At 38.1% G+C, this 19,011-nt stretch overlaps 1 protein-coding gene across 6 annotated transcripts in view; it reads right to left on the bottom strand.

Moving 5' to 3' along the window:
- The window catches only part of ANKIB1 (ankyrin repeat and IBR domain containing 1), a 146,933-nt gene that overhangs the window by 19,255 nt on the left and 108,667 nt on the right, over positions 1 to 19,011 (bottom strand). For all 6 annotated transcript variants that reach the window (XM_035020536.1, XM_035020534.1, XM_035020535.1 and 3 more), the window contains 2 exons: positions 10,870 to 10,958; positions 2,954 to 3,084 (listed from right to left, as the gene is read on the bottom strand). In XM_035020536.1, the coding sequence (XP_034876427.1) occupies positions 2,954 to 3,084; positions 10,870 to 10,958 (220 nt within the window). The remainder of the gene's footprint in view (positions 1 to 2,953; positions 3,085 to 10,869; positions 10,959 to 19,011) is intronic.

The raw sequence follows: 19,011 nt of genomic DNA, 5'->3' as shown, positions 1-19,011 counted from the left end.
CTCTACTGATGTCTCAAATTAGTGGCAGAACTTTCTACAAAACAGCCATATTTTATATTCTATGATAAGAAAAAGAATACAGAACTTTAGTAACTTTTATTTTTTAGTTGCAGCATACAGTTTTACAGAGTCAGATGAGGAAAATTACTTATTATAAGTGATTTAAAATGTGTAAGAATGCAAAATTTAAATAGTTCCTGAAAATTAGCTAAAGGGAAATGAATAAAGTTTTTAAAAATAAAACTATTTTTATAAGGCCAAATTTGTCATTCTTCTAAAATGTTTAATAATTTGATTCCAGAAAGTAAAAACTGTATTGAATCATAATCAACACTGTGGCAGTAATAAAAGTATATCATGATTTAGTCATTGTGTTAGAGCATGGATTCAATTACATATGATCTGTTGTTCCACCTTCCCATATAAAAAAAATTCTAAAAGTATGAAATTTTTTTGTAGCAAGGTTATTACTTTCTAGATGTCTTTCTTCTATGTCCTAAGAATTACCTGATAGTTTCTTTCGTTCAATGCAAATACTTCAGATGGTATATCAGATAAGACTACTACATTTCCATAGTGTGCAAGTAAATGTTTCTTTTATTTTTTATTTATTTTATTTATTTTATTATTATTTTTTTATTCTTATGTTAATCCCCATACATTACATCATTAGTTTTAGATGAAGTATTCCATGATTCATTGTTTGTGCATAACACCCAGTGCTCCATGCAGAATGTGCCCTCCTCAATACCCACCACCAGGCTAACCCATCCTCCCACCTCCCTCCCCTCTAGAACCCTGTTTGTTTTTCAGAGTCCATCATCTCTCATGGTTCGTCTACCCCTCCGATTTCCCCCGCTTCATTCTTCCCCTCCCGCTACCTTCTTCTTTTTTTTTTTTCTTAACATATATTGCATTATTTGTTTCAGAGGTACAGATCTGAGATTCAGAGAAAGACATGTATCATATGATCTCACTGATATGAGGAATTCTTAATCACAGGAAACATACTGAGTGTTGTTGGAGTGGGGGGTGGGGTGGGAGGGATGGGGTGACTGGGTGATAGACACTGGGGAGGGTATGTGCTCTGGTAAGCGCTGTGAAATGTTTCTTTTAAATGCAACAGAAGCTTAAGCAAAATCTGTTTAAGATAAATTATCTTATATCATGAGCCTGATGAATTCATAAAAATATTCGTATTTATCAACTACTTACTACTGGTAGGTGCTTTGAAGTTAATAAAGGTAACTGGATAACTGGATCTTGCCCTTTTTATTAGTAGCCCAATGGCCGATTTTTATGGTCAACCTGTGTTTCTTTATACATCTATATAGTCTATATCAGATTTTCCAAGAAAAAACTAATAATGATGTTAGAGATAAGACCACAAATAAAATATTTTTGGCCTGATCAGCTGAACTAATAAGCACCTTTGAGCATTTTGCTCAGAACACTGTACTATATTTTTCCTCTTCTCTCTTAGGAAGTCGTTATTACTATCTCACTAAGCGAATTCATTTATGTTAATTTTATAGTAATAATAGGCTTATAAAAATGATCTGGTAACTGCTGTTTTTTAAATGTAATAGTGATAATGATCATTAGCTTTAACATTAAAAATCAAGTAATACTTAGAAGATATAGATTTTTGTTATTGGAATATTCTTAACTATTTGGGTTTCTTTTACATTGTAAATTGAAAGTTACATTGTTCTTTCAATTTTAAATAATTATTTTTATATACATGGAACTTCCAATGAAAAAGAAAAAAATTGGAATATTATAATTTTAAAACAAAAGTGTTCATAAATGTAGGCATGGATTAATAAAATATTAACCTAATTCCAGAATATTTGTTTTATTTATTTTTTAAAGATTTTATTTACTTATTTGACAGAGAGAGAGACATAGCGAGAGCAGGAACACAAGCAGGGGGAGTGGGAGAGGGAGAAGCAGGCTTCCCACAGAGCAGGAGCCCGATATGAGGCTCGATCCCAGGACCCCGGGATCATGACCTGAGCGGAAGGCAGACACCCAACGACTGAGCCACCCAGGCACCCCAGAATATTTGTTTTAAATATGGCAGTTTCTTTCTATGCAACTAAGCCAGGAGGGTAGCCTTCCACAAGTAATTATTTATATTAATTATGTTTCAGTCAAGAAGATCTTTGTTGGCATTTTCAATACTGTAATGAATGAATTATTTATTTAACTGATGATTTCACAGCAGACCTAAGTCTGTCCACTGCTTTGGGTACTTTTATTATATAGCCACCTATACACAGACACCAACTTAGATGTGGACTTAGGGGAATTGCCTGGGGCCTGACTTGGGCCTTGAATCTAAGCTGTGTGCTCAAAAGCCAGTTTTGTAAGAGATCTCATATAAAATAGCACTTTATCTTTTAATATTATCATTTTTTAAAGATTTTATTTGAGAGAGAGAGAATGAGAGAGAGAGCATGAGCGGGGTGACGGTCAGAGGGAGAAGCAGACTCCCTGCTGAGGCGGGAGCCTGACATGGGGCTCGATCCCAGGATCCCGGGGCCATGACCCGAGCCGACTGAGCCACCCAGGCGCCCCTAATATTATTTTTTATATACAGACAAAACTCTCTCAGGATCCTCACTGGGCAGGGGTGGGGAGGGGCTTGTTGATCAGCAGGTAAGATTTCAGGATCCTCACTAGGAGAGATTAGCAGGGAAGCGATTCAGGCATTTCTCACCTTCAGGCCAAATACCACTGAATCCTTAACTTATTTTTAACATTCATTATGAGTGTAAAAGGTAGTAGTATAAAGCAATACTTACGTTATTCAACAAAGAATATAGAATGTAATCTCCTGGAATCCATCTGAAACCCAGCAACAGTTTTATGCTTGTTTCTTCTTTGGATTAAAGTCAAATTAAGATTCTAACTACAAACATGCAAAATCCTCTTTAAAGCTTCTTACCTTAGCACACTGCATGTGATTGCATCCCTCATTCTTCTGTATCGGAGACTTACAGTTAGCACAAGGCTTAGAGTTAGTTAATAACCAGAGACAATTGGCAGCATCCTCATAAGCTTCACTAACTCCTACAACTTTGGGACACAAACACAAAACACATGAGTTACTGTATAACTTCAGAGGGAACCCCGTCCCCCCCAAAGTTTTCTTTGCAGATTGTCTCTCAATTTTAACTATATATTTATTTTCCTATTAGGGTATATGGCAAAGTTTTAAAACTGCTTCATTTTGAATAGCATGATTATAGTATGATAAGGGGCTGTATTCCAAAAGTTCTATTTATGAAATCTGATTTAAAGGAGATTTTTCTCTAAAGTTGTGTCCAAATAAACTGGGGAAGAAAAGAACTAAAGCTAACAAAAAGCAATATATTATTGTCTGTTTAAAATAACTATTGCATCGGGGCGCCTGGGTGGCTCAGTCGGTTAAGCGTCTGCCTTCGGCTCAGGTCATGATCCCAGGGTCCTGGGATCGAGCCCCACACTGGGCTCCCTGCTCAGCGGGAAGCCTGCTTCTCCCTCTCCCACTCCCCCTGCTTGTGTTCCCTCTCTCGTTGTGTCTCTCTCTGTCAAATAAATAAATAAAATATTAAAAAAAAAAACTTGCATCAAAGAGAATTACAGAAAGAATGGTAATTTTAGACAATAATTTCTTAAATGGGTCAGCTGCAAACATAATGACCAGATACTCTTCATCATAGTAAAAAACACGAAAATTATATTGAAATATCACTTTTTTTTTTTTAAAGATTTTATTTATTATTTGACAGAGAGAATGAGAGAGAGAGAGCACATGAGAGGGGGGAGGGTCAGAGGGAGAAGCAGACTCCCCGCCGAGCAGGGAGCCCGATGTGGGACTCGATCCTGGGACTCCGGGATCATGACCTGAGCCGAAGGCAGTCGCTCAACCGACTGAGCCACCCAGGCGCCCTCACTATCTTTTTTTTTACCCATGATTATTTCAGATAAACTAAAAATGAATCCACTGTGACATGTCTAAAACTAAACTTACCATTTCCCCTAAACCTGCTCCTTTCTCTATTCCCTGTCCTGGTAAATGATATGGTCATCTACTCAGAATCAATCCAGGAAGAGCATGATCTTGGATACCCTCCTTTCTCCCTCACCTGCTACATTCCATAGTTTCTACCATTTTCTCTTTCTTATCTGTCTCCTCTCCATTTCTACTTCTTACTGCTTTAGCTAGGGTCCTCCACACCTCCTGCTTTGACAATTAATAAACCAACCCATCTCCCCAGCTCCTTATGCCCCCAGCTTCCACTATACTGCCTAGAGTGATCTTTGAGGAATACGTATCTCCTTGAAATCTTTTAGATGCTCCACTGACTGCAAGATAAAATCAAATTGTTTTAGCAAAAAATACCTTCATGATTTGGCCACTGTCCACCTGGCAAGATTCTCCCTCCCTCTATCCCCATGCCAATCTTATATTCTTCATCTTAAACTCAATTTATTCTATTTTGATTTGAGATCTGCAGTCTTAAGGAATGTCATGATTTTAAATGATTCTAAATCTCATAAACCCACACCCTTCCCAGCACCCCAAGTAGAGCGAGTTAGGTACTAGAGAGAGGTCCAGAGGCACAATTACTTTCTCCCTCCTTGTCAGTAATCGAATTTGTTTTGTTTTCTAGCTTTAAGTGCATAGGAAAGCTCTCCCTTTTCTTTCCTGAAAGAGATGTCCAAAAATTACTTTGAAATCACTGAAAGTGGCCCATCCAATCAAGGCCCTGATTACATGCAGACACTCTCAAAAGGATGGGGAAAGGAGTTAGCACTTCTGTTAAAAGCAGGTGAGAAATCAGACTCCTTGAGTTTTGAGGTTTATTTTTTTATTTTATTTTATTTTTTTTAAAAGATTTTATTTATTTATCTGAGAGAGAGAATGGGAGACAGAGAGCATGAGAGGGGAAAGGTTAGAGGGAGAAGCAGACCCCCCGCTGAGCAGGGAGCCCGATGTGGGACTCGATCCCAGGACTCCAGAATCATGACCTGAGCCGAAGGCAGTTGCTTAACCAACTGAGCCACCCAGGCGCCCCGAGTTTTGAGGTTTAAAAGGAAAAGTGACCCAACCCTGGAGAGGGAAGGGAGACAAGCATTTGGGTTGAGTGACCCCTGGAAAGTGGCTCAGTACATGAACTGGAAGAGGTGAGCACTAGGAGCAGCCCTTTGATGGAGCCTTACCAATGCAGGAGTGGGGCTGTCTTGCCACAAAGAGCACCAAGGTGCCTACACACTTAAGTTTGTTCAACAACAGAACAGCAGTGCTGGACTGGGAAGCACTGGTTTTCAGTTCCATACAGCAAAGAGAAACAACTGCAGCAATGAAGTGATCAGACCCACTTCAGTTCTAAACCCACTTGATAGAAGATGGTTTGATTAGGGTGTTGCTAGAGAATTCTCAGTTAATTTGGTGGAGAACAGGAGTTTCAGGAGGAACTTACTAACTTACGGCTAATCCGGTCAAGCTGTGGAGGTAATGCCATTTACAGAGGGTACTGCTTTAAAACCTAATCACTAAGTATAATGTCTAATTTTTTTTTTTTTTAAATAGTGGCCTGTCTCCTCCCTTCAGCATCAACATTATTTTTAGCTCAGAGGCTCTAATATATTCTTATGACCTTTATTGTCCATTGTTATAATAAATAAAGCACAAAGCCATTAAAACAAAGCAGCTTGTGTGACTTGCAACGTAACAGTTTTTTTCTCCCACCCTTGGAGAGAATGCTAGTTCCTAACTGCATTCTAGAGGATTGTATAAAGTAAACTGTGTTCAGGAAATAACTATTATTTTTTTTTACTATTATTAAAACAAAAACTTGTACTGGAAAAAATGCCTTTCCTTCTAGTTCTCCAAACAAAGTCATTTCACACATCTGCCTTCTGTATACACTTTGCTTCATACCTACATTACCTTATCTCCCCCTTCCATCGACCTGGTGAGTTTTCTTCACCCTTACTGAGTTCCAGACTCTTCCCTTGACTTCAGTTATATGTCTATTGTATCCTGATCTTCTTTCTTCAATAATCTAGTGTGCTTAGGTCTCCTTGTAAGAAATATTAGCTTCATTTAATCAAGTATTAGTGCATTAACAATCTAAGATCTACTAATAGAATCAATATGTGTGCAAGTGAAAACAAAGTTGGTTTATTTATTTTTATTTATTTTTTTGAGAGTGAGTAAAGCGACAGAAGTTTATTAAAAAAGGATACAGAAAAATCTCTCAGGAGTGAGAAGGGTCCTGACAGTGTTGCCCAAAACAAAGTTGATTTTATTTTTATTTTTAAATTTTTTAAAAAAGATACTATTTATTCATTTGAGAGAGAGAGAGAGAGAGACAGAGAGAGCACAAGCAGAGGGAGAGGGAGAAGCAGGCTTCCTGCTGAGCAGGGAGCCCCATGTGGGGTTCGATCCCAGGACCCTGGGATCATGACCTGAGCTGAAGGCTGACGCTTAACCGACAGCCACCCAGGCGTTCACAAAATTGATTTTAAAGACTGACTTCTTAAGAAGAATATTTGAATTCCGTTCAGTAATCATTTATTATGTACTATGGAAAAACTGGTCTCAGAGTTTTTATAAAATAACCAGTTTCACAGAAAATATAATCACTCCCTCTTCTTGTCTGATTAGACATAACAGAGGCAGTTTCAGTGCTGAAAAATAGTATTTGAATCTTTATATGGAATTCTTTGAACGAATCTTAGTATATAATGCTATGCACTTAGCATTTTTTCTCATTAATTAGATTTTGTCACTCCTTTTGAGTCTCATAATTCAAAGACTTTGGAAAACTAGGCATAAGGGAGAAAATGATCTCATGAATCGACAAGTTCAGTTGTAAATGCTTATGCCAAAAGTATGTATGTGACCATGACCCAAATTAATATGTAAACAATACAGCATTAAATCATACTTTTCTTTCTTGGAATATTATTTTTATGTATTTAATGATGATGTTCCGCTTAAGCCTTACAGTTGGCCTAGTATTATTTGCTTTAAGCCTCACCCTAAATTTCATAAACTTAAGTGGCCATTAATAGTAGTCAGCTGGTCATCACATTTCTGTCTGGAGGACAATGAGAAAACTCCTAGGTTTTTCTCAGCAACTGGGAACTTACTCTGCAGTCTTGGCTTTGGTCCTTCTATGGCAGACAACTTTTCAGGTGTCCTCAGTCCCTTATCTTCTATCCAATTTTCTCAAGTTCCTCTGTCTTTCTGAATTAAAACCCCATTTAGGACTGTTTGAGGAAGTCTTGTTTTTCACTTGAGGTCTCCCTGTCTCTGGCCACCAGAAGTAACTGTGTATACACCATACATACCATTTTCTAGTTCTTCTATTTCTCTTCTGTCCTCATTATCAGGATCATGGTCATATGTAAGGGTATTTTGTCACAGTCCCAGTGATAATCTGTACTTACTAGCCAGGTTGTTCTCTCTCTCTCTTTCGCCCTAGTAAAAACTTATTCGTGGGTATGGAATGAATGACCAATTTTACAATGGTAAGACATAAGTAAAAACACCCATTTCAAAATGTTTGTTTCATATCTTAAATCGGACACTTACAGCCATTTTCTGCTCAATAATTAATAAATAATATATTGTGCTAATTATTTCTTGTGGTGCGTTTACACTTCCAGGCAACTGGTAAGTACACTATATTTACAACTAAATAAAACTGCATCTTCTTTAACTCTCCTGTATACACCTCTCCTCTCTTGTTTGCATTGCCCCTGTCTTGTTCAAACCCTCATTATCCTCTCATTCTGAAGTTTTCTAAGAAACATTCTGGACATTCTGAAGTTTTCTAAGAAACAGCATTCTTACTTGTCTCTCAATAGTCTCTATTCACCGTCCACACTTTTACCTGAGTGACCTAAGCATCTTCAATTCTCATTCTCCTCCTCAGAACTGCTTTTCAGTGTCTCAGGATGAAGTCAGACCTCCCAGCACTCCATAGAACCCCCGCCCTGACACCGGATTGGGACTTCTGCCTGTGCGGTCTCATCTGGCAGTGCACCTTCTTTGCGCTGGTTGTACTGCAGAATCTGCAGTCCTTGAACATGCCACGCTATTTCACAGCTCTCTTTCACCTGAAGCCCAAATACCCTTCCTGTTCCGGTTTGTGCGAAGAACATCTTATCAGCTCTCAAGATGCAGCTTGTGCATCAATTCTTTCATAATGTTTTTCCTTACCCTCTCATAGAGAAAACTGATCTTCTCTTTGATCTCTCCCCTCTCTCACAATGTACCACAGGTATGCTGTTCTTTCACAGCATTAATAATACTTCTTTTTCTTAGTTTTGTATATTGCTGTCTTCGTCTCTAAAATGTAAATTTCAAGAAAGTAGGCAGCACCTTATTTCTATATTCTAATATAAAGTAGCACTCAATAAATGTTACATAAATAATATGGATACCACTTAAAAGCAGTAAGTTATTCCTAAGTCTTCTCAGCATCTCTCTGGGCTGCAAACAAGCACTTCTAAAATCCCACTGCACACCTCCACATATATGTCCTATAAGTACCTGAAAGTTCACAATGTCCACAACAAGTCATTTATTTTCCCCTGAAAGGTAATCTCATATCTGAATTTCCTACGTTGACCAATCATCCATCTTTTGACTCAAACTAAAAATTTACCTCCCTATTTTGATCTCTCTATCCTTCAGTCTCACCTGCCCAGTCATCAGTTATCTTCATAAAAATATCTCAGATAATGCTATTTTCCTACTTAAAAAATGTTATCATACAGCTTATTCTGTTAGTAAGATAGCTTCAGACAATTTGGCAAAAATCCTCACAATCTGGCAATGCCTACCTTTCCAGCCTCATCTCTTGCAATTTCTCCCATGGACCTTAATGTTAAGCATCATATAAAGGTATAAAGAAATGTAGGTAGGTGAGCAATAGCCAACCATGTCTAATAGAAATATAAATGTTTCTTGGTGCCAGAAGCAAAACAAGAGAGCAAAATCCAATGGTCTTGTCATGTTTAAAGGCGTTGCAGGATAATGGTATTAATCTGTTTATGGAACTCACACGTATACACAGACCCATACATATCAGGAGAATAGGGAAAATGGGTGGGTGTCAAGGGAGCAATGGCAGGCTATATCTAGCATTCAAGAGACACAATGCACCTGGGGAACAAAAACAATCCATGTGGCTGTTTTTAATTTGGGAAGTTCCTAGCACATAGCAGGTACTCAAAAAAATATTTGTTGATTGAATGATGAATGTACAGGGCAAGAATATTTAATCAGATCTCCCTATAAAATATCCTAAGATTATCCATTTCCTTTTGCTCCTGGATAACGGACATAAACCTTCTCATCATGTGAAAGGGATCCCCCTCATTATCAATTAATAAACTGATATTCTGGTTTACATAGTAGTCTCTTCTTCACGGATTTGAATAACCCTGAGTCAGTGCACAAAATGAATCTCGTGAATATAAAATGCTAATGACCAGTTCTTGGGCAGTGGTATATTGCCCGATATAATACAAGTCTGTAGGGTCTCAGAGCTGTCAGCCAGGCTCTCCCAGCATCACTTTAGCTGCTGATAGGAATACCTATCACATTTCTGCCCTGCAGGTATGCTAAAACCCAATTCCTATCTCACTGCCTTCAGGAGGATTCCGACACCCCCCTGCCCAACCAGATTTAGTTTTCTTGCTTTCCCAACCTGATTTAGTTTTCCTGTTTTTGTACTCTCATCTTTACCCAACTGTATTAGTTATCATATCATACTGCAATGATCTGACTGCTTCCCTTCTAGCTTATATACTTTTGAAGGCTGGCATCATCATCATCATCATGTGCTTTGTTCATAGTAAGTGCAGAATCACTGAGGGAATTCTTAATCCTGATTTGTAATACCTCAAACTAACTCAATTATATAAAAAGTTAAAAAATGAAATTAACTTTTGTATTAATTCGAAAGAAAACAGTTGTCATAAAACACTTCAGGGGATGAAAAATAACTGCAAAGCAATTCCTGTTAAATGCAGGAATTACTATTAGGAAGGCTAATTAAAATCCATTCTGTTTCCAGGCACATGCCCTGTCCCTGATGTCACTCAATCCAATCTAAGTATTAATTACTTCATCTACAAAATGGGATTACTAACACCAATTTCATAGCATTTCCGTAGGATTAATATGTATTTATAGAAATCTCAGTAAAAATAGTTAGACATGCCATTTAAGTAAATCTACAGAGCCACATAATGTCAAGAAATTAACTTGTCTTATCATCCACTGAAGTTTCCAGGGAAATAAGAAGCTTCCTCTCACTACAGTGTATACATTTCTTCCTTAAGGTATAAAAAAGCTAGGTGGTCCACTCCAGGGTAAAGCCCTCCACCCAGCCGTGGGAGGAGGGCTTTAATGTGATCCTGTTTACCCTGCTTATCTTTTTTTTAAAAATGTTTTATTTATTTATTCATGAGAGTCAGAGAGACAGAGAAGCAGAGGCAGAGGGAGAAGCAGGCTCCCCCCTAGCAGGGAGCCCCATGCGGGACTCAATCCCAGAACTCTGGGATCATGACCTGAACCGAAGGCAGATGCTTAACCATCTGAACCACCCAGGCGCCCTACCCTGCTTATCTTAACTGAAAACAGTTAGTTAGAAACATGGAACCTGTCTGTGATTCCCCGCTGCAAAAACCTTGTGATGTCCAAAAGGGTGTTAGAGGTATAATGTTAAACTGGAGAGCTACAGCATTAACAACTTGAAAACTTACTTAATGAAGACTCTAAGTAATAGGACTACATTATCTTTTGAATGCTATTAGAATATATATAGTATAGCTATCTAAGATTCTCCTTACGTTCTTCCGGTTTCATTTCAGTTATTTTTTGTAGCCAATTTTTCCATGTTTGGCAGTCACAAGGCTCATGTGCTTCACCAAGGCACTCCCTAAGGAAGAAAACAGAGAAGAGGCAATTTAAAAAAATTCTTTATCAACATCAAGGTAATAGACGGAAAGTACTCTTCCAAATTTAAAGTTGAAAAAACTGAGGCACAATGACCAGTGAGAGAAACATTTCAATAGAGGAACTGAAAATGTGATTCCAGAGCTTCATATCACCAGGTCCAATTTTTTTTTTTTTTAATCAGTACATTCATTTACACATTGTTAAACGTTCAAAATAGATTACTTAATACTTGTAATTTAGTTTTGCATGCCAGAAGAGCTGTAATATTTTTATCAGTTAGGGTCTGTCTTCACTAATACTTTAAATTCTTGTACTCAAAGTTTGTTCTCTGGGCGAGCAGCCTTGCCACCGCTCAGGAACTTGTTAAACATGCTGAAGAGCAGGCCCATAAGACCAACTAATTAGAATCCACATGTTATCAAAATTACCACATGACCCTTCTGCATTTTAAAGTTTGAAAACTATTTTATATCACATTCTTCTTAAAATTTTTTAAAAAATTTATATTCAATTTAGTTAACATACAGTGTATTATTAGTTTCAGGGGTAGAATTTAGTGATTCATCAGTTGCATACAATACCCAGTGCTCGTTACTTCAAGTTCCCTCCTTAATGCCCATCACCCAGTTACCCCATCCCACTCCCCCCGCCCCCAGCGACCCTGTTTGTTCCCTACAGTTAAGAGTCTCTTATAGTTTGCCTCTTTCACTGTTTTTATCTTATTTTATTCTTCCTTCCCCCATGTTCTTTTTGTTTCTTAAATTACACGAGTGAAATCATATACTATTTGTATTTGTCTGACTTATTTCCCTTAGCATAATACCCTCTAGTTTCATCCACATTATTGCAAATGGAAAGATTTCATTCTTTTTGATGGCTAAGTAATATTCCATGGTATAAATATACCACCTCTTCTTTATCCATTCATCTGTCAACGGACATCTGGGTTCTTTCCGCAGTTTGGCTATTGTGGACACTGCTGTTATAAACATTGGGGTGCAGGTGCCTCTTTGGATCATTATGTTTGTATCCTTTGGATAAATACCTAATAGTGCAATTGCAGGGCTGTTGGGTAGCTCTATTTTCAACCTTCTGAGGAACCTCCATACTGTCTTCCAGAGTGGCTGCACCAGCTTGCATTTCCACCAGCAGTGTAAGAGGGTTCCCCTTTCTCTGCATCCTGGCCAACATCTGTTGTTTCCTGAGTTGTTAATTTTAGCCATTCTGACTGGTGTCAGGTGGTATCTCACTGTCATTTTGATTTCTATTTCCCTGAGTGATGTTGACATTTTTCATGTGTTTATTGGTCATCTGTATGTCTTCTTTGGAGAAATGTCTGTTCATGTCTCCTGCCCATTTCTTGACAATTTTTTGTTTTTTGGGTGTTGAGTTCGATAAATTCTTTATAGATTTTGGATATTAGCCCTTTATCTGATAAGACATTTGCAAATATCTTCTCCCATTCCGTAGGCTGCCTTTTAGTTCTATTGACCAAAATTTCCTTTGCTGCACAAAAGCTTTTTATCTTGATGAAGTCCCAATAGTTCATTTTTGCTTTTGTTTTCCTTGCCTTTGGAGATGTATCTAGCAAGAAGTTGCTGCAGCTGAGGTCAAAGAGGTTGCTGCCCTGTGAATTCCTCTAGGATTTTGATGGATTCCTGTCTCACATTTAGGTCTTTCATCCACTTTGAATTTTTTTTTGTGTATGCTGTAAGAAAGTGGTCCAGTTTCACTTTTCTGCATGTGGCTATCCAATCTTCCCAACACCATTTGTTGAAAAGACTTTTCCACTGGATAATTTTTCCTGCTTTGCCAACGATTAGTTGACTATAGAGTTGAGGGTCCATTTCTGGGATCTCGATTCTGTTCCATTGATCTATGTGTCTGTTTTTGTGCCAGTACCATCCTGTCTTGACAATTACAGATTTGTAACAGAACTTGAAATCCGGAATTGTGATGCCACTAGCTTTTTCTTTTTCAACATTCCTTTGGCTATTCGAGGTCTTTTTTTCTGGTTCCATACACATTTTAGGATTGTTTGTTCCAGCTCTGTGAAAAATGCTGGTGGTATTTTGATAGGGATTTTTCAGTGATTGTGTAGATTGCTTTGGGTAGCATAGACATTTTAATAATACTTGGTCTCCCAATCCATGAGCATGGAATGTTTTTCCATTTCTTTGTGTCTTCCTCAATTTCTTTCATTAAGTGTTCTATAGTTTTCTGAGTACAGATCTTTTACCTCTTTGATTAGGTTCTATTCCTAGGTATCTAATGGTTTTTGGTGCAATTGTAAATGGGATCGATTCCTTGATTTCTCTTTCTGCTGTTTCACTGTTAGTGTATAGGAATGCAACAAGCTTCTGTGTGTTGATTTTGTATCCTGAAACTTTGCTGAATTCCTGTATCAGTTCTAGAAATTTTTTACTGGGGTCTTTTGGGTTTTCTACATAGAGTATCATGTCATCTGTGAAGAGTGAAATTTGACTTCTTTGCCAGTTTGGATGCCTTTTATTTCTTTTTACTGTCTGATTGCTGAGGCTAGGACTTCCACTACAATGATGAACAGCAGTGATGATAGTGGACATCCCTGTTGTGTTCCTCATCTTAGGGGAAAAGCTCTCAGTTTCTCCTCTCTGAGGATGATATTTGCTGTGGGTCTTTCTTATATGGCTTTTATGATGTTGAGGAATGTTCCCTCTTTCCCTACATGGTAGGAGGTTTTTATCAAGAAAGGATGCTATACTTTGTCATATGCTTTTGCTCATATGGTTCATATCCCTTCTTTTAGTAATGTGGTGTATCACACTGATTGACTGTAAATGTTGAACCACCCCTGCAGCCCAGGAATAAATCCCACTTGGTTGTGGTGAATCATCTTTTAAATGTACTGCTGGACTCTATTAGCTAGTATCCTGGTGAGAATTTCTGTATCCATGTTCATCAGGGATATTGGTCTATAATTATCCTGTTTAGTGGCATCTTTGTCTGGTTTTGGGATCAAGGTAATGCTGGCCTCATAGAATGAGTTTGGAAGTTTTCCTTCCATTTCCATTTTATGGAACAGCTTCAGAAGAATAGGTATTAATTCTTCTTTAAATGTTTGGGATTTCCAATTCCACTGGGAAGCCATCTGGCCTTGGACTCTTTGTTTGTTGGGAGATTCTTGATTACTGATTCAATTTCTTTGCTGGTTATGGGTCTGTTCAGGTTTTCTATTTCTTCCTATTTCCGTTGTGGTAGTTTATGTTTCTAGGCATGTATTAATTTCCTCTGGATTGCCTAATTTGTTGGCATATAATTGCTCATAATATTCTCTTATAATTGTTGATATTTCTGCAGTGTTGGTTGTGATCTCTCCTGTTTCATTCATGATTTTATTTTTCAAATTCTATTTATTTGACAGAGAGAGACACAGCGAGAGAGGGAACACAAGCAGGCAGAGTGGGAGAGGGAGAAGCAGGCTCCACTCTTGAGCAGGGAGCCCGATGCGGGGCTCGATTCCAGGACCCTGGGATCATGACCTGAGCCGACGGCAGATGCTTAACAACTGAGCCACCCAGGCACCCCCATGACTTTATTTATTTGGGTCCTTTCTCTTTTCTTTTTGATAAGTCTGGCCAGGGGTTTATCAATCTTATTAATCCTTTCAAAGAACAAGCTCCTAGTTTTGTGGATGTATTCTACTGTTTTTTTGATTTCTATATCATTGATTTCTCCTCTAATCTTTATTATTTCTCTTCTCCTGCTGGGTTTAGGCTTTATTTGCTGTTCTTTTCCCAGCTCCTTTAGGTGTAAGGTTAGGTTGTGTAGTTGAGACTTTTCTTGATTCTTGAGGAAGGCCTGTATTGCTATATACTTCCCTCTTAGGACTGCCTTTGCTGCATCCCAAAGATTTTGAACCGTTGTGTTTTCACTTTCATTTGCTTCCACGTTTTTTAAGAATTCTTTAATTTCCTGGTTGACCCATTCATTCTTTAGTAGAATTTTTTTTTTTTAAAGATTTTATTTATTTATTTGAGAGAGAATGAGAGAGAGCACATGAGAGGGGGGAGGGTCAGAGGGAGAAGCAGACTCCCTGCCAAGCAGGGAGCCCGATGCAGGACTCGATCCCGGGACTCCAGGATCATGACCTGAGCCAAAGGCAGTCGCCTAACCAACTGAGCCACCCAGGCGCCCCTAGTAGAATGTTTTTCAATCTCCATGTATTTGTGGTCCTTCCAAATTTGTCCTTGTGGTTGACTTCAAGTTTCATAGCATTGTGGTCTGAAAATAGGCATGGTATGATTTCAATCTTTTTTTATTGGTTGAGACCCGATTTGTGACCCAGTATGTGATGTATTCTGGAAAATGCTCCACATGAACTTGAAAATAATATGTATTCTGCTGCTTTAGGGTGAAATGCTCTGAATATATCTGTTAAGTCCATCTGGTCCAATGTGTCATTCAAAGCCCTTGTTTCCTTGCTCATCTTCTGCTTAGATGATCTGTCCACTGCTGTGAGTGGGGTGCTAAAGTCCCCTATTATTTTATTATCAATGAGTTTCTTTGTTATTAATTGATTTATATATTTGGCTGCTCCCAACTTAGGGGCATAAATATTTATAATTGTTAGATCTTCTTGTTGGATAGATCCCTTTATTATGATATAGTGTCCTTCTTCATCTCTTATTTCAGTCTTTGGTTTAAAATCTAGTTTGAGTGGTTTAAGGAAGGCTGCTGATTGGGCTAGCACATGAGGAAGCAGCAGGTCTATGTCCTCCTGTGAGGTTCTGGAAAAGAAAATTTGTTTTTATTTTTTATTTTTTTAAGGGATTTTTATTTGATAGAGAGACAGAGAGCACGAGCAGGGGGAGCGGCAGGCAGAGGGAGAAGCAGGCTTCCTGCTGAGCAGAGAGCCCGATGTAGGGCTCGATTCCAGGACACTGAGATCATGACCTGAGCCAAAGACAGACACTCAATTGACTGAGCCACCCAGGTGCCCCATGATGTGTTATTTTAAACAAAGATCTTATTTGCAAAGTTTAAGTCTGTTAAGACACCTGCTGATGCAGGTAGTCTTACAAACTAAGAAGTAACATTTTACTGTATTAAGAATGTAACAGGGTACCTGGGTGGCTCAGTTGGTTAAGCAACTGCCTTTGGCTCAGGTCATGATTTCGGGGTCCTGGGATCAAGCCCTGTGTCGGGCTCCCTGCTCAGTGGGATGTCTGCTTTTCCCTCTCCCCACCACTTGTGCTCTCTCTCCCTAATAAATAAATAAAATCTTTTTTTTAAAAAAGAATGTAACAATTCTACTTCAAGCCCATTAAAATAGCTACTATCAAAAAACTGGAAGACAACAAGTGTTGGGAAGGATGTGGAGAAACTTGAACCCTTATGCAGTGCTGGTAGGAATCTAAAATGATGCAGTTTCTATGGAAAACAGTTTGGTAGTTCTTCACTATATAAAATCGAATTATTACATGATCTATCAATTCCACTTCTAGGGATGTACCTAAAAGAATTGAAAGCAATGACAAACTTTCTCACCAATGTTCACAACAGTATTATTCACAATAGCCAGAATACGGTTAACAACCCATGTGTCCATCAATAATGAGCAGATAAATAAAATGTGGTATATATACACACAATGGAATATTAGTAGGCCATAAAAAGGAATGAAATTCTGATTTATGCTACAACATGGATGCATCTTGACACATTATGCTAAGTGTAATAAGTCAGACAAAATATCGTATGGTTCCACTTACATTAAATATCCAGAACAGGGAATTCACAGAGACAGGAAGGAGAATGGTGGTTACCAGTGGCTAAGGGGCAAGGGACGATGGGGAATTTATTGCTGAATGGTTAGAGTTTCTGTTTGGTATGAGGTAAAAGTTCTATAAATGGAGAGGAAATGGTTGCACAACATTAGGAATGTACTTAATACCACTGAATTATATACTTAAAAATGTTTTGAAGAAAAAAACCCAATTATCTTGAAAGAGTAATTTAGTTTGCTTCAATTCCTGACATTACTGAATCTGGCATTTGGAAAATCTTTTCCATAACTGAGGTTTTATAATGTTTCTTAGTAACTTAGTGGTAACAGTCATTCAAAAAGTACTGAGTTGATTAAAAATGGAAGTTAAAAAAATGGAAGTAGATATATTACATTCCCTTTAGTACGTATTAAAATGAACTCTGCTCCCAGAAATGTAAGGGAGAGATGTGGTAGCTGTTACCTTTAATTTGGCACATTCACTAGTACACACCAGGGTAAAAAATATGCCACAGATCTAGGAACAGTGTTTCCACATGGTGCTTGAGATGACATGCAGGAATACAGAACCTAGACTTCTCATGACTTACTAAAAAAAATTAGGTATAAAATAGACTTCTCTATCTGCAGTACCTAAACAAATGAAGTTAGAGTAATAAATTATTTCCATTAATTTTAAGAGTTTTCCCCCTGAAGATTAAACAGCACATTGGGTATTTTTTCCTACTAGAATCAATACCAAATATGACTGGCTCTGGTGTTAGGACATTTTCTGACAGAACCGAGAAAATACTCAGGGGAGGAGGCGGTGGAGAGGAAAGCCCAATATTTTCAAATGGAGTCTGAAAAAATAAATGCTGTCTCTTCAAAAGGCCCTAACTGTTTATTGGTATGCTTGGTCTCTGAGGCTGTGTTGCATTACACAGCAACAGATTTTCTTTTCCAGAACCTCACAGGAGGACATAGACCTGCTGCTTCCTCACGTGCTAGCCCAATCAGCAGGATCACTTCTGAAGGTTGTAACTTGATGGCAGTTTCCAATGCAATGCTAAGAGTGGGTATAAAAAGGAGAGGCTTTTTATATAAAAAAGAAGCAAGGCCTATAAATTAAAAAGGGAGCTAGAGGTTGCCTTTTAAAACTAAGGTATTTGGGAAAATAAGCCCAACTACTTCAAAGTATGGTAATAACAATGCTACCAGACATTATGTGATTGATAATCTGAATTATGCCAAGTGTAAGGAGAGATGTTATTCTGAGACAAGTAATAAAGAGACTGGAATGTTCTGTAGATACTGGAAAGCTAAATTCCTGAACAAAGTTTTAACCAAGACACAGATGACTGGTGACAAATATTCTGAGAGGCCTAGTACCTGTTGTTGAGACTGTACCTCAAAATGTCACTAAAACCAAGGGAACTGGAAGAAGAATTTTGCCACACAGTCAACTGAAATTTAGACACACCAGTAGAGTGGGTTCACTAAGGGGAAAAAGTGCTTCGTTATAAAGGAAAAAAAAGACTAATATAAAATCCTTAACCCTGTCCAAATATCATGGTTAACTAATATCAAGAGATTAAAGGAATGGCTCTTTCCTTGAAAATTTGTGACTATGCACAACCACTGGCAGGAACATACACTGGCTCCAAAGGATTCTGGAAAAGGAAAAACGTTCTACTAAAGTTTCATAACCTGATGGGAAATTCCTACCAAGAAGCTGACAATTTCTGCACTCCTGGGTATTTACCCCAAAGATAGAAATATAATGATCCAAAGGGGCATCTGCACTCCAATGTTTATAGGAGCAATGTCCACAATAGCCAAACTATGGAAAGAGCCCAGATGTCCGTAGACAGATGAATGGATAAAAAAGATGTGGGGTACACACACACACACACACACACACACTCTAAACTACTACTCAGCCATCAAAAAAATGAAGCCTTGCCATTTGCAATGATGTGAATGGAACTAGAGGATATTATGCTAAGCAAAAAAGTCAATCAGAGAAAGGCAATTATCATATGATCTCACTCAGATGTGGGATTTAAGAAACAAAACAGAGGATCATAGGGGAAGAGAGGAAAAAATAAAACAAAATCAGAGAGGGAGACAAACCATAAGAGACTCTTAATCATAGGAAACAAACAGGGTTGCTGGAGGGGAGGTGGGTAGGGGGATTGGGTAACTGGGTGATGGACGTTAAGAAGGGTACGTGATGTAATGAACCCTGGGTATTATATAAGACTGATGAATCACTGACCTCTAC

This window comes from Mirounga leonina, unplaced genomic scaffold (assembly GCF_011800145.1).
Source record: "Mirounga leonina isolate KUSES-001 unplaced genomic scaffold, KU_Mleo_1.0 Mir_174, whole genome shotgun sequence".
NCBI classification, from domain to species: Eukaryota; Metazoa; Chordata; class Mammalia; order Carnivora; family Phocidae; genus Mirounga; species Mirounga leonina.
Note: the sequence above shows the minus strand (reverse complement) of the source record. Positions and strands in the feature narration are given on the sequence as shown.